The sequence below is a fragment of the Aethina tumida genome, chromosome 2 (genome assembly GCF_024364675.1).
Source record: "Aethina tumida isolate Nest 87 chromosome 2, icAetTumi1.1, whole genome shotgun sequence".
NCBI classification, from domain to species: Eukaryota; Metazoa; Arthropoda; class Insecta; order Coleoptera; family Nitidulidae; genus Aethina; species Aethina tumida.
This window is the reverse complement of record NC_065436.1, coordinates 17,590,499-17,606,571: the sequence shown is the minus strand read 5'-3', so window position 1 is coordinate 17,606,571 and position 16,073 is coordinate 17,590,499. Positions and strand designations below refer to the sequence as shown.

General features: G+C 28.0%; 4 protein-coding genes across 5 annotated transcripts; 2 read left to right on the top strand and 2 right to left on the bottom strand.

Moving 5' to 3' along the window:
• Positions 1 to 1,443: 1,443 nt before the first annotated feature.
• Positions 1,444 to 2,188, bottom strand: LOC126264494 (elastin-like). Its single transcript, XM_049962711.1, has 3 exons — positions 2,177 to 2,188; positions 1,699 to 2,107; positions 1,444 to 1,643 (listed from the first exon to the last, which is right to left on the bottom strand). The coding sequence occupies exons 1-3, from the start codon at positions 2,186 to 2,188 to the stop codon at positions 1,444 to 1,446; spliced, it is 621 nt and encodes a 206-aa protein (XP_049818668.1).
• Positions 2,189 to 11,139: 8,951 nt separating this feature from the next.
• Positions 11,140 to 11,707, top strand: LOC109604128 (adult-specific cuticular protein ACP-20-like). The gene is made up of 3 exons (XM_049963217.1): positions 11,140 to 11,245; positions 11,334 to 11,465; positions 11,522 to 11,707. Exons 1-3 carry the CDS (start codon positions 11,149 to 11,151, stop codon positions 11,650 to 11,652), a joined length of 360 nt encoding a protein of 119 aa, XP_049819174.1. The 5' UTR covers positions 11,140 to 11,148; the 3' UTR covers positions 11,653 to 11,707.
• Positions 11,708 to 14,007: 2,300 nt separating this feature from the next.
• Positions 14,008 to 15,090, top strand: LOC109604127 (uncharacterized). The gene is made up of 3 exons (XM_020020655.2): positions 14,008 to 14,167; positions 14,682 to 14,888; positions 14,942 to 15,090. Exons 1-3 carry the CDS (start codon positions 14,008 to 14,010, stop codon positions 15,088 to 15,090), a joined length of 516 nt encoding a protein of 171 aa, XP_019876214.1.
• LOC109604142 (uncharacterized) lies at positions 14,710 to 15,793 on the bottom strand. Of its 2 annotated transcripts, none has more exons than XM_020020671.2 (2): positions 15,563 to 15,793; positions 14,710 to 15,511 (listed from the first exon to the last, which is right to left on the bottom strand). In XM_020020671.2, the coding sequence occupies exons 1-2, from the start codon at positions 15,784 to 15,786 to the stop codon at positions 15,283 to 15,285; spliced, it is 453 nt and encodes a 150-aa protein (XP_019876230.2). In that variant the 5' UTR covers positions 15,787 to 15,793; the 3' UTR covers positions 14,710 to 15,282. The 2 variants fall into 2 exon arrangements, with proteins under 2 accessions (XP_019876230.2, XP_049819042.1); XM_049963085.1 differs by having other exon boundaries at positions 15,614 to 15,793.
• Between the last annotated feature and the right edge of the window lie 280 nt (positions 15,794 to 16,073).

The window sequence follows — 16,073 nt, the reverse complement described above, 5'->3', positions numbered from 1 at the left end:
ATTAATAAAACACAATATTTTAATAATTAAGTTTTTATTTTATTATATTACACACATGAAAATAAATAAATGTTGCTCATTTCTCACACTCTTAATAAAATAACATATTTTAACAACATCCTCCACCAAGACCAAGACCAATTCCTCCTGAAAAAAAAAATAAATTTATTAATACAACTATTACACATAATTTTCATAAAACATACCTAATTTTCCAATACCAATCGGGGCAGCAATGGCAATGGGAGCAGCAGCAATGGTTTTAATTTGGGCCACTACAGGAATTGGATGGATGCTCAATTGGTTGTTGTTTTGATACGACGTTCCTGAGATACCGACAAGTCCAGCGCTGGCAACAGCCACGATAACGGCGAAAAGGCACTGTAAAAAATTTAAACTTAAATTGAATCTAAAACCAGATCAAAATTTAACTCACCACTTTGAACATGGTATATGGTTTCAATAGAAATCAGAAACTGAATGCTGCTGTATCGGAAATTGTCACTATATATACTCAAAATATTCAAATACAATCCAAAACATTCAATTTAGGCCTTTATATGATCAAATTTTTGTTGTTATATAGATTTGCTTGACTTACTATATAGGTATTAGTGCAGAAGTCTATTTGGAGAATGATGAAATAATATAAATTATTAACACTGCCTAACAAATTGTTGAGGGAGTATTAACCACATCACTTCCTTTGTTGAATGGGGACAAAGTTATACAATTTCAATATGCTCATAAATACCACAAAGCTCTTAAAATAATTTACTTACTGATGATAAAATAATATGAAATTTTCATAAGAGAATATTCAATATGAATTTTTATGAATATTAAAAATATTTTTTATTTTGTTATCGTATTGTGAACTGTAAGAATATACATCTTCACATTATAATTAATTAAATATGAATGTAATTAATAGGTAATTTATGTATCTATGATGACTGAATATTATACACAATTTTTTAATTATTAGTTAATACTTAAAATAGGTAAACAATGAAATTATTGAAGCACTATCATTATCAGAACAAGACCCCTCATTTATATGAACCCATTCATTAAGATAAATCATTATCTCAAGGAACTCTTCAATGGATAAACTCTGTAAATTTCATCTTCCAATCGTCTGATCTTTGCAAAGGAACAAAGTGTATGAAAGAAACTTAATAGTATGCTATTAAGTGGATATTCATTTTTTTAACACTTCTCTTTAGTACTATATTCCTTGAGTGGTGAATAAGCAAGAACATTTAAATGTCCTTTTGTTCTTATTAGACAGTAATAAATAATGTAGATATTTAGGTGAGCTTATGTAAAAAAATTTAAAAAATAAAAACGATTATTAAATGACTTATTTTATTTTCACACATACAATGAAATAAATTACATGTTGCTCATCTCTCTCACGCACAATGATGTATTGAAGATTTACCATTTAGCCAGTCCAACACCTCCGAGGTTGGAAAGTCCGACGCCACCAAGACCGACGGTATTAATGCCACTCAACCCAATTCCCCCAACATGAACTCCACTGAGTCCAACTCCCCCAAGTCCAACGCCTCCAAGTCCAACTCCTCCAAGTCCAAGTCCTCCAAGTCCAACGCCTCCAAGTCCAACTCCACCAAGTCCTAAAAGAATTTATTTAAATACATCTTGCCTATTGGTTTCTAGTACAATATTTACCACTAAGTCCAATTCCTCCGATGCCGATAGGAGCGGCAACGGTCCTGACAACCGGAGTGGCTACAGCGACGGGAGCGGCAACGGCCTTAACAACGGGAGCAGCGACTGCAACTGGAGCGGCAGCAACGGTCTTGACTTGAGCGACAACCGGAACCGGATGAACACTGATCTGATTGTTGTTTTGGTAAGATGTGGCTCCCACAACGGTCTTGACCACCGGGGCGGCCACAGCCACCGGAGCGGCGACGCCAATGTGGCCGACGCCAATTCCTCCATCCAGACCACCGATACCTAAGCCTCCGACACCAAGGCCTCCAAGACCAAGTCCGCTAACTCCAACTCCTCCAATACCGATTCCAGTGCTCACTACTCCTGCTTGGCTCACGGCCAAAAGAGTGGCAAAAACGCACTAGAAGATAATTACAAAGTACAGGGTATTTTTAAATATAAATTAACAAAACTCTATCTCTTCACTCACCAATTTGAACATATTAGGACTTATTGATTGCTCTGAACGTTATGGTTGAATGATTTTCGATGATTAGATGATCAGATTTTATACTTATTCAAAGATACCCCCAATACTTAATAAAATAATATTAATCTAGAACAGGCGCCCCCCTTGAGTAATAATCTCTAGCTTAAAATGTCAGTTATGAGCGAATTTTCATTTCAGCGTCGACATTGTACTTGCTAATGAAAAATAGGCTTTAAAACATTAGCTCATAACGTAGGTTTATAATCGAGTTAAAGAGAAGCGAATATGTTCTTTACTTACTTGACCGATATATTAAATCATATTTTTGTTGTCGAGATCGACAGGACAAGATTAACACCAATGAGAGGTATTATTTATGTAAAAGTTTAAAAATATATATATGCTATATTAATCAAGGTCGCTTAAAAATACAATAAATAATTATACATTAATGGAAACTTTAATAAAACCATATTTATAAAGTAAATACTAATATTAACTAAGTAACAATAAGGTGACAAAATAAAAATAAATTTTAATTGTTCACCAATTATAATTCCTGAACAAGTTTTTCCAAAAATACCAACATTCTTTCATATAAACTAATTAATAATATGACATGATTAACAAAACTATGAATATATTAACAATATTTAGCGTTAAATTAATTCACAAATATGTACTTTTGTAAGAAAATAATTATTCCAAAAATTAAGCACCAGATACATACGATTAAATTTATGATTAACAAGTTTGTGACTGTGAACCTTTAGCTTTTCATTATTATTAGAACACTTATCAAACAATATCATTGCATGCAATGTTTAACATTTATAAGCAATTTTCTGCCATTTAGCTTAATAACGTTTCTATTTTATTTTAATGGTAGGTTCAATGTGAACGATCACGGTCAAGTTTTTCATTAAATCAGTCCTTTATTTAATATTATTGTTGTGATAAAGGAAACCTTCGGATTTATGCTTGTTTATTGTGTATTTATAAATTAATTGCGGAGATTCTAATCTTGTTTCTGTTAATTACTGTGGTCGTTTTTGCACTTTACCAATTGTTTAAGTAATTGTTCCGTTTTATTACGAAATAGAAGGAAATTGATTATTTTTAAAACTAATATATTAAACAATTATTATTAATTCAACTTGGTATATAAAAAACTTCTGGAATCCGGCCGTCTACATTTTCAAACTAAACTAGAACAGTTCAGCAATTGCAGTTCACTGGTAGTGAATTGCGATAGAAACAATTAAACATTTTTATGCAGACAGCGACTTTACGTACGACAATTTATTCACTGATCTACTTTTGTAAGTGGATTAATCAATGGCAGTTTATTTGTTCATAAACTGATATGCGGTGGCATATTAGATGTAGGATAGTTAATCGCTTGGTAACTATGAATTTGCTGAATTTAAATGTTTATTATACAATAAAATTTATATTATTTCTGTTACGCGAATTACGCCAGGTATTTAAGCGTGTAGTATTATTACTATATTTAGACAAAACATTTATGGTGTGCAAATGCAATTTACAATAAAAATCACAATATTATAACATAAAAACTAAAAAAACTTAACAAATACAAACAAGTATCTAATTTAAAAGGTAACATGTACAAACTTTAAAAAAATGTTTTTTAAGTACATGATATTAATACAAAGGTTATTTTTATTTATAAGTTCTGTAAAAGTGCACAAGGGCCACTTAAATTTCATAATTAAAGAGTTTCTAAAAGTCAACAGATGCAACTAACAATAAAAATCACAATATTATAATATACCAATAAATGAAAACATGTTAATTTAAAATATATTATATATAAAAAGTTAAAAATAATGTTTTTTTATTTTAAATCATTAGGATAAGGTAATATTATTAATATAACTTCATATTTAGTTCTAATTCTTGAAAAATTGCACAAAGACTTCTATTGTAAATTAATTTAATATTTTAAAAAATCTGAAATTATTATTCTTAATTCATTTAATTTAATTATTAATAATTGATTAGAAGTTAAAATCTTCTAATTACTATTTTAACGAATTCTATTAATTTCTGATAATTTCATAAAAATAGTATTTGAGATTATTAAAACGTCATATTATCTCAAATTTTTATAATCTTAGTAATTTGATTAACATTTATGTCAGTTTTTGAGTTGGTACAAATTTTGTAACAAAACTTTTTTTCAATTAATTGAAAACATGCTAATCTAAAATGTTTTATGTAAAAATTTAAAAATAATATTTTTTTTATTTAAATCATTTGGTATTTAATATAACTTCATAGTTACTTCTATTTCTTGCACAATTGTACAAAGACTTCTTTTTTAAATTAATAATTTAATAATTAAAAAAATTCTGAAAATATTATTCTTAATTCTTTTAATTTACTAATTTATAATTATTAGACTATAAGTTCTATCTTCTAATTAAAATTTTAAGGTAAAGTTTATTTTAATGAATACTATTAATTTCTGATAATTCTTAAGCCATTCTAGTAGATTTTGTAATAAATGTCCAAAGAATATTAGGCCCTTATTTTACTTTTTATAATCTTATTAATTGGATTGGCAATTAACTCGGTTTTTGAGATGATACAATAACTGTAATTGATTAACAAGTAATAAATAAATCTAAATCTACATGAAATTTTATTTCTAATCATTTTTATACCAGTCTAGACGATTTAGTAAATTTCTTAAAAATATTATTTGAGATTATTAGGACGTCATATTATCTCAAAATTTTATAATCTAAGTAATTTGATTAATTTTTATCTCAGTTTTTGAGATGGTATAAATTTGGTAATCCTCAAAGAATGTACAAATATTAAATGGAATAATATCAGAACTTGTTTAGTCAACAAATACAATTACAATATAAATCATAATATTATTGGATACCAATTAATTGAAAACATAATAATTTAAAATTTATATAAAAAGTTAAAAATAATGTTTTTTTTTATTTTAAATCATTGGTATAAGTTATTATTAATATAACTTCATATTTATTTTTAATTCTTACAAAACTGCAAAAAGACTTCTTTTGTAAATTAATTTAATAATTAAAAAAAATCTGAAAATATTCTTAATTCATGTAATTTAGTTATTTATAATTAATTAAACTATAAGTTACAATTTTCTAATTCATATTTTAAGATAAAGATTATTTTAATGAATATTATTAATTTCTGATAATTCTTATGCCAGTCTAGGAGGTTTTTTGGAAATGTCCAAAAAATATTATTAAAATTATTAGGCACTTATTTTAAATTTTTATAATCTTATTAATTTGATTGGAAATTAACTGGTACATGAGGTGATACAAATACATCTATTATAATTTATCTCAATTTTTGAGATAAAACGAATTTCGTAGTCTCCAAGTATTAAATGGAATAATAACAAATCTTTTTTAGCCAACAAATACGAATAACAATAAAAATCGTAATATTATAGTAGACCAATTATTTGAAAGCATACTAATTTAAAATGTTTTATATAAAAAGTTAAAAATAATGTTTGTTTATTTATAAATCATTAGGATAAGTTAATATTATTAATATAATAATAACTTCTAATTCTTGTAAAATTCAAAGACTTATTTAGTAAATTAATTTAATAATTAAAAAAAATATTATCTTCTAATTAAAATTTTAAGGTAAAGGATATTTAATGAATACTATTATTTTCTGATAATTTGTGTGCCAGTCTAGAAGGATTTGTAGTAAATATCAAAGAAATATTATGAGAAATTATTAGGACTTTATTTTAAATTTTCAAAACTTCAATTTCTGAGATGAAGCAAATTTCGTAGTCACCAAAAACTGTTCAAGTATTAAATTGTCAAACATTTTACTTACATGTTTTAAAAATTATATTCATATCACCTTTCATTTCGTAAGCTCAATCAAATTCGATGCACTTCTGGTCTAGATACAAGTTGGAACTGCAGTTGAAGTCCATTAGTATTAATGGCACCACTTGCTTGCATTTGCTCTGATATTATAACAATGAACGAAAGTAAAAACTCTTGTTACATCATAACCCTGACCCACAACTGCACTAGTTTTAATAGGGAGTAGCCTTAATTATCGACTTTATATAAAAAGGCAGCCTTATCCACCCTCTATCATTCGCAGATTACGAACACACAAAAACAACAACATGTACAAGATTGTAAGTGTTTTAAACTCCCATTAGTGGTTTGTTGTAGTGCTTAGACATTAATCAACACCATCAAAATGGATCATTACTTTTTTTTGGCAAATCAATTATTGTCATTAAGAAATTTATCCAATTACTAAGAAAATTTTTATTTTTCTTATTTGTTAATCATCATTTTAGGTTCTATCTTTGTCTTTGCTTGTGGCCGTTGCCAACGCTGGACTCCTGGGTGCTCCATTGCTGGCTGCACCAGTTGCTCATGTCGCTCCAGTTATTAAGGCAGCAGTACCTGTTGCCACTTCCTACCAAAATTTAATATCTGTAAGTTTAAAGCAATTAATTTTACGATTCAACTGTGGTGTTTTCCAAATAACAGACTTTAAAAACAGAAGAATATAAAAGTTGTTTCCGTTTAAGTATTTGTAACAAAATTTTGGTATTCATTCATGTTGGCTTGTTTGATTTATTAGTAAGTAAATATGGAACTGTATCAAACAAGCTAACAGTATTTACTCAATATTAGAGTATGTTAGTTATTAGAATCAGATAAAAATTATATTATATCTATTTTTTATTTCTGTGTTAAGTCCACTACAGGGGCAGAATAAATATGAAGGGTGTTTGAGGTACTCAAGTTCTAAGCAGCACTTGCATGTCATTTTGTGTTACTTTAAAGAATTTGATTATTAGAAAGCTTATCTAGTTGTGGATGCATGAACAGAATGAAATGTGGTAAGTTTATTATAGAATTCTCAAAGTACTCCATCGTTACTGAAGTACTCTTCGTTAAGATTTCTATGTTGTTTCTAACCTTTTGTTCCTAACATTATTAATTTTTATTTTTAAAGTCTATGGTCTATATTAACTATATATTCCTTAATATAGTGTGTTTTCTTAACAGTTTATTTATTTAAAGAGCTGATCGATACAAATACTACATCTAGTTGTTCGACCATCAACTAAATAGAATGTGGTAAACCTTTTACAGATTTCTCAAGGTGCAGTGCCAGTAGTTGCCGCCGCACCCGTCGTTAAGGCCGCCCCACTTCTTGCCCACACCGCCATCGCAACACCAGTATACAAGGCTGCTCCTCTAATTGCAGCACCATCGCCACTCTTAGCCCATCCGTGGTAGGATGAGGAACGCAGACTGTAACATACATATAAATGCATAGAGTATTTAACATGCCATTTTTGTAAATAAAGACCATTTCATCTATGATATTATTTTCTATTATTGATCTCATTTTCGTAAGAGATAAACAGTTTACTTCAAACTTTTATTCTACAACAGCAAGTTATGACTAAATTAAAGCAGAATTTTTAAAATTATCTTTCTCAGTGATAAATTAAATCTTAATTTTAAAAATAATTAAATAAATTTAATTAAAAATAATTTTAAAAATTATAGCACTGTGATTATTTGAAAAAAATTGGATTATAAATTATAAAGATTTCAGATATTGGTGTATTTAAAATCTCCAACAAGTGTAAACATTTTTTTAAATATTTACCATTGTTATAATAATGCTTATTATTATTAATTTTTCGTACGTTGCCTTTTATATATAAAAAAGTTAAATTTATTTCCTCAGTGATAATTAAATCTTAATTAAAAATAATTAAATAAATTGAAATAAAATTTAAAAAATTATAGCACAGTAACTATGTGAAAAAAATTAAACTATAAATTCTAAAAATTCCAGGTATATAAAATGTACAACTAAGAGTAACTACTTTTTTTTTTAATATTTACTATTGTTATAATAATTAATATTATTATTAATTTATTTTAATTAAATCTTAATTTTGAAAATAATTACTGTAAATTATAAAAATTGCACATATGATGTATATAAAATCTCCAACTAAGGGTAAAATTATTTTTAAAATATTTACCATTGTTATAATAATAATTATTATTATTATTAATTTTTTACTTATGTTTTTCATACGTTGGTTTTTATATAAACAAGTTAAATCTATTCTTCAGTGGTAAATTAAATCTTAATTTTAAAAATAATTAAATACAATTAAATAAAAATTAAAAATAATTTTAAAAATTATATCACTGTGATTATGTGAAAAAAATTAAACCCTAAATTATATAAATTCCACATATTGATGTATATAAAATCTCCAACTAAGGGTAAATATTTTTTTCAAATATTTATTATTGTTATAATAAAAATAACTATTATTATTAATTTTATACTTATATTTTTCATACGTTGTCTTTTATATAAAAAAGTTAAATTTATTCTTCAGTGGTAAATTAAATCTTAATTTTAATTAAATACAATTAAATAAATTTAATTAAAAATAATTTTAAAGATTATACCACTGTGATTATGTGAAAAAAATTAGACTGTAAATTATAAAAAATCCATATATTAGTGTATATAAAATCTCCAACTAAGAGTAATAATTTTTTTTAAATATTTACTCTTGTTATATTAATAATTATTATTGTTATTAATTTTATATGTACTCATATTTTTTATACGTTGCATTTTATATAAAAAAGTTAAAAAAAAATGATTCAAATTTAATTAAAAAAAATTTAAAAATTATATCAGTGTGGTTATGTGTAAAAAAATGAACTATAAATTATAAAAATTCCGATTATTGGTGTATATAAAATCTCCAACTAAGAATAGATATATTTTTTAAATATTTACTTTTGTTATATAATAATAATTATTATTAATTTTAAATAATTATTATTGTTATTAATTTTATATGTACTCATATTTTTCATACGTTGCCTTTTATATAAAAAAAGTTAATTTTATTCCTCAGTGGTAAATTAAAAATAATTAAATAAAAAGAAATAAAATTTAATTAAAAATGAGAACTTTAAAAACTATAAAAAAAAATAAACTACAAATTGTAAAAATTGTGTGATACTGGTGTATGTAAAATCTTACATTTTTACTATAAAAATAAAAAAGAATATACATACAGATTGCAACAATATTCACGTACTCTTAAATGCAACAAAAAAGATTTTTTTCTTCATAAATTCATAAGTTTAATTGTAATAAATTAATTCCTTTTTCATTTTGTGTAATCGGAGTTTTTGGTACTCATCAATAAAAATATCTCTGAAAGGAACAACTAGTATTTTCTTTAAAATTATTCCAACCATTATTAACAATCTGATACACTGAACAAAAAAAATTCGATCAGGTGATTTATGAAATTAATGATACTTATGAAAGAATTATTGTGGATTTATTACGTTTTGATTAATCGTTGTTCATTTAACACTGCCTACTCTAATTTTTATAAAACTAGTGTTTAAAACCATGATTAGTTTCGAAACTAATTTTCAGATACACTGATAAGACATTTAATTAATTCACGCAAAATATTCTAGAATTTACGTTTAAGATTTTTCCAAAATTGACATATTAAGATCAGGTATAATTGAAAACTGATATACAGATACATGTTAAATTTTAATTTATGGACGTGTTTTGAACGGACATTTCCATTAGTGACGTAGATTACATTTTCTAGTTCCTCAGGCAAAATACCAATTCGAACTAATACCATTATTTTATCCCAACAACAATTTTTATTTCAACTTTGCTATATTTCATACATTTGTACACACGTCGTTTAAAATCCTGATAAAATGAATGGTGTTTTCTGATAATATGTGTGTTATTTATCGTTTTAACCTGCAATTGTTTATAGCTGTGGTTTATTTTTATCCCCTTTTTCTAGTTAAAAGTGTTTAAAGATGGCCTGGTAATGTTATAAGAGATATTTAATAATGTGAATTTAGATATGATCGTGTACAACGTATAAAATGAGCTGAACGCTTTTATTATAGTAATGATAATTATAGACCACTTTTCATGGGTGCGGCATAGACATTTTCGATCACCCAGTATAATCTTTCTTTTTATACATAAGTAAACAAAAGTATAATTCACTATTTATTTCATGATCAATATGTTGTAATGGTTCATAACAAGTTATTTGTAAAAATTGGACTTTAATTTTTGTAATATATATATTGTTTATTATTGTTTAAATATATTTAATTTAAAGAAATTGAATAATATTCAAAGATAGTGAGGTATTTAATGCTAAGTTGAACAATTAGATAAATTTGTACAAGTTTAGTTAACTCTAATCATGAAATTTTTACATTTAATATAGTTGTTTTATTTTCAAATTAAATGAAAAAATCTGTTATTAAAAGGTTCTTCTTTAATAATACTTACAGCCATTTTAATATTTATTTGATTTACCAAAGAACTAACTTGATGTTATTAATTATATCCAATTCATAACATCTGAAACGTCGACACAAACTCTGCGCAACCAACATTGTTCAGATTCTCAATAATAAATAAATAACAGGATGCAAAACACTAAGGTCGTTCGCAAGTGTTCCACATTTAAATTACTTTTAAAGAATTTCCTTAGGATACGTGCAATTAATAATGGTTAATTGTCTAAGGTGATCAAGTTATTTCAGTAATCTTATGCTGAATCGAAAAATACAAAAATCAAGCCACGTAATCGAACCAATATGATTTTATGCTACAACCTATTAATATCAATGCATTTCATTGGGCGCGTGAAACAAAATACCCTTTAATTGCACAATCGATGGCTGAATTGTAGTAATACTAAGGTCACTCCTATGTGCAGCGATCGCATTTTCCGTAGGTAGGTTTGATATAAATTCCCCTATTTCGTAAAATTGATTCAGTTGCATACTGTCCATTTGTTAAGACATTTACCACTGAAATCCATCACTATGATCAAGTTTGTTGTGCTGTTAACGGTCGTTGCCTACGTCTCTGCCAGGCCCGGTCTTCTTGGAGGCATTGGAGGTATTGGAGGCATCGGATTAGGTAAATATGCTGTGAATATTTTAAAACTGAAAACACTATTCTTCTAAATTATGGTGTCCCTTTGGAACTAATCGAATGTAAATTTTAGGGCATGCTGCTGTAGCTGTTCCAGCTGCAGTGAGCCACCAATCAAGGGTTGATATTATTCATCCTTCCGTTGCTGTTGCTGCTCCCGTCGCTGTGGCCGCCCCAGTAGCTACTGTTGCTGTCGGAGGTCATGGTAAATTATACTAATAAATAAAATTCATTCCGAACTTCTAATATGCACTGTTTTAGGTCTTGGACTTGGCGGAATTGGTCTTGGAGGCATCGGACTTGGAGGCATCGGTCTTGGTCATGGTGTCGGTCTCGCCGGTGTTGGTGTCGGACTTGGTCATGGTATCGCATTAGGTGGTCATGGATGGTAAACAGTACTGTTTTGATGTATAAATATTGTATTACATGTGTAAATTTGCCATTCATTTGTATATAAAATATTTTTTTAAAATAAAAATATTTTTAATAAATATTGCGTATGTTTTACATTGACTGAAAACATTGGACTTACCAATAAAATTAATTTCTCAACTAAACATTATAATAAAAATGTAGACAAGCTTTAGCCGCGTTGGGCACTTTTTGGTAGGGGATAATCTTATGGGTTCGCGTTACCGACATGCTCCTCTTTCTTTTGTTAATAAATTCAGGCAAAAAAAGTTGTTGATTTGGCTGGTAACATCGGTTACTAGACCAACAAATTATGTGTCTGCCGGCGTTTCAAGAGGTACCCGAAAACTACACCTTAAGAATAAAATATTCGAAATTTTCTCTTACCATCTGTTACCAATGAGCTCAATTTCGTCGAAAAGATATGGTTCAAGATCAGTATTGAAATCAAGTGACAGGTTGTACATATTTTGGTTCCAATTACAATCGAAAGAGGGATGTTTATTAAGCAAAAGTAAAACATATTTGTTTTTTATACCGTCAACAAAAGTGTGTAAACTGAAAATTAACTTTTCCTAACATATAATAATAGATTTAATGTATTTTTAGAAGTGAAAACTTTTTGAGCCGCGTTGGGCACTTTTTGTAGGGAAATATTATGCGTTCGCGTCACTGACCTACTCATGACTGGCGCATGCGTAGTGTGATGTGCGCCTTAGACACTTTTTGGAAGGGTGAAATCTCGTGCGTTCGCGTCACCGACATGCTTATACCAATATATCTGTAGTTATACAGTTGACGTATAGTGCTGTGTATATCTTATAAGTGAAATTTAGTAAAAAATTTATTTAAATATGTCCAATGATCGAAAACTCAGTACTACAAAACATAAAATGACAATCGATGCCGCTTTTACGCGAAACTTAGATAAATTTGAATCAAACATTTTCAATTCTTACTTTAGTTACCATAAGACTATTGTATCATTTTTAGAACAAAATGAAATAATTGAAAGTACAAAAAGTCTAAGTATTATTGAAATTAATGATGACAATGATGCAAACAATTAAAATAATGTTAAAAATCAAGTACATTGAAATTTAAGTAAATACAAATAATATCCATAAATAATATGATTGTATAAAAATTGTTATTTCAATTGAATTGTTTTATATTTTGTCATGATCTTGTACAGCCCGTAATATATTTAAATAATAAAAAACCATATAAACATGCATAAAATTGTTGCTCGGAGTGTTAATAGATGTGAAAACCAGATTTATGTTGATAAATTTAATTCAAATATTATGAAATTTCAAATTTTAATACTAAAAGTTTTAACTTCTATCAGCAGTCTCTATAACTGCCAACTGCCAAATTTTTTCTCATTTTACTCCTATCACCAGATTTTCACGATCAAGAATAAGCTTTTTTAATATTTTTTATTTTTTTTTATTAATTTAACAAGTATTAGTTTAATTGAGACTATAATCAACATATTAATAAAATAAAAAAAAATTATTCTTCTTACTCTACTTACTAAATCTGAGTAAGAATGTGATGGTATAATTATGGTGGTTGGTATAATTATTCTTGGCCTTCTCGTGAGATTATTATAGAAACAAGTTTTATATTTAACGGGAAGAAAAACAATTATCAAATTATTAATTAAAATATTTGAAAATATTATTATTATATCTACAAGATGGTCTATGAAAAACAGTTCTCAAACTAATTTCAGATATTCAGTAACCAGTGATGATCCATTTTTGTTTAATGATTCTATACTATCGGTTAGAAAGCGATGTATATACCAATAGAAAACTGTTTGATCCGTTTGATTTTTGAGAGAGAGTCAACAAATTTGCTTCATAGTGGGAATCTTTTACTGTCTCTCTCAAAATTCAGTACCATCAAAGGTTTTCCAATACTTCTAGTGAATTAGAAATGTACAACAATTAACATTTTACATCTAAATTTTGATTTTTAAAGGCAAAAAATATATATAAAAAGGAAATTGTTGATAAATTCAAATACAAAAAACTTACTGTGATCTATGTTCTTGTATCCTTCTTACTGAAATTAATGAGCAGACACTCACAGTTTTATAAGATGAAATTTATATGCATTTGAGTATTCGGTTACTAATATATATAAGTATCATATCAATAGTTACAAGAAATTGAATACTATGACTTACACAATAAGTGGTTGAAATTAGACTACAAAAAGTACATTTTTTATAGCAAACCTCTCTATATATCCCCATAATTTATAGGAACAATATCAGTTGTGAATTAATTTCCTTCCGTTGACCACCACCAACAGGTCAAAAAATGTTTAAGTTCCTAATTGTTTGCGGCCTTGCTGCTTACGCAGCTGCACATCCCGGATTAACTAGCGGCATCGGTTTGGGTGGTTATGGAGGTGGAGGAAGCGGAGGTTTGGGCGGATCTGGAGGACTGGGAGGAAATTTAGGTGTTGGCTATGGAGCAGGTTAGACTATTGAAAATGTTCTTCCAGTAAAACTGTCAATACAACCATTAGAAATCATTAATCCTTTTTTGTTAACAAATCGTCTTAGTTGACCTTAAGGAAAAAAACTAGATGTGAACTAGTAAACCACAAAATAATATTACGATTATCTTATTCCGGCACGTATACAAATGCGTTCAGGCGTAATATTGTAGTAAGTCCAAATAACTCGTTTTACTTATCTTGTCATGCTCAATATATAATAAACTTTAAATATTGCACGACTATTAACAACATATTTAACATTTTCCAATGTAGTAAAAGTATTAAACTTGAGGAATAAATACAGCTACATATTTAAAATATCTTAATGTTAAAATTAATCACACTTTCGTAAGGTATATTTTAGAATATTACATATGAATTAACTTTTTTTCTTTTAATTTTCAAGATTTAATTTACTGAATTACAATACTAAATAAATAATTTAATTAATAGTGTCTAGTAAGTTTTCATTAATTGCTTCCAATAATAGTTGCAGTTGCACCAGTTCAACACGCCATTCACGTTCCTACTGCCACCAGTAGTCAATCCAGAGTGGACGTCGTAAACCCAACCGCAGTAAGAACTGTCTCTTCCATTACCCCAGTCGCAGTTTCAACCCCCGTTGCAGTCGCCACTCCTCATGTGACTCAAGTTGCAGTTTCCTCTCCTGGTGTTGCAGTGAGCACACACGGATTGGGTATTAAATAATAAATCATGTTAAAATACATACCAAACGTATCCATGTTTTAGGAATAAATGGAGTTGGTTTAAGTGGTGGATACTCTGGTGGGGCTGGATATGGTGGGGCAGGTCTAGGAGGCGGCTTAGGAGCAGGAATAGGTGTTTCAGGAGGAGCTGGATTGGGTGGTGGTTACGGAGGAATTAGTTTAGGCCATTAGTTATTATTTAATATTGATAATTATTTATAGTATAGACAATATATTACATGTACATTTGCCATCTACTTATACAAAATAGATAATATGTATTGATTGAATTTTTGAGTTTTATTAATTAACATACATAATTGTTCTAACTCTATTCCTTTCTACACATATAAATTACACATAAATAATATATTAATTCACATTTCAGTTTAGCATGTCTTTCCTGGATGAAGTTTGGCCATCTCCTCGATTGAAGTTAATTTTGGGAAAACGGTCGGAGTTTAAAATATTTTCTGGGCCTTGCCCATTGATCCTCGGGATGTATTCTCTGTTTTCCAGATTGTTCATGTTTTTGTTAATGTTGGGAGCATCGTATTTGTTTTGAATAACATAATTGTAGCCAGAGGCAAACGGTGGATGAATTGCATAGCCTCTGTAAGGGAAAAACGGATGACGTCTGTAATAAACATTGTATGGAAAGTACCTATGATTTATGCCATATCCGTGATTCGTTACGTAGGGATAAGGCACTAACCGTGGATCCAAAATTTTGTTGTAGTAAGGTACGGGCACGTCCACGTTATCGTAAAAATCCACTCTGTCAGCGAAACTCACTGCTGACGGATACGTTGGCGACTGAGGAAACTGACGTTTGTTCGATTGTACCAAACCGATTAACAACAAGCAAACTGTAACGACTTTCCACATGTTTTTAACTGAGAAACGATTTAATGCAACCGAAAATGTGAACTAAGGAAAAATCAATAAAATTCAATATATAGTGTACATTTGATGGCAAGTAATTATCCCTACTGTTTTTTATCTTTGTACATATCGGATAACCCTGAATTTATAATTCATAATTTCTGGGAAAAATTGATACAATTTAAGGAAATTAATTGTTCAAGATATTGTTACATACTTATAATCTTATAATCAGCTTGTAAGTAATAATTGAGAGTTTACCATATGTAAATTATTTAATGACTGAATAG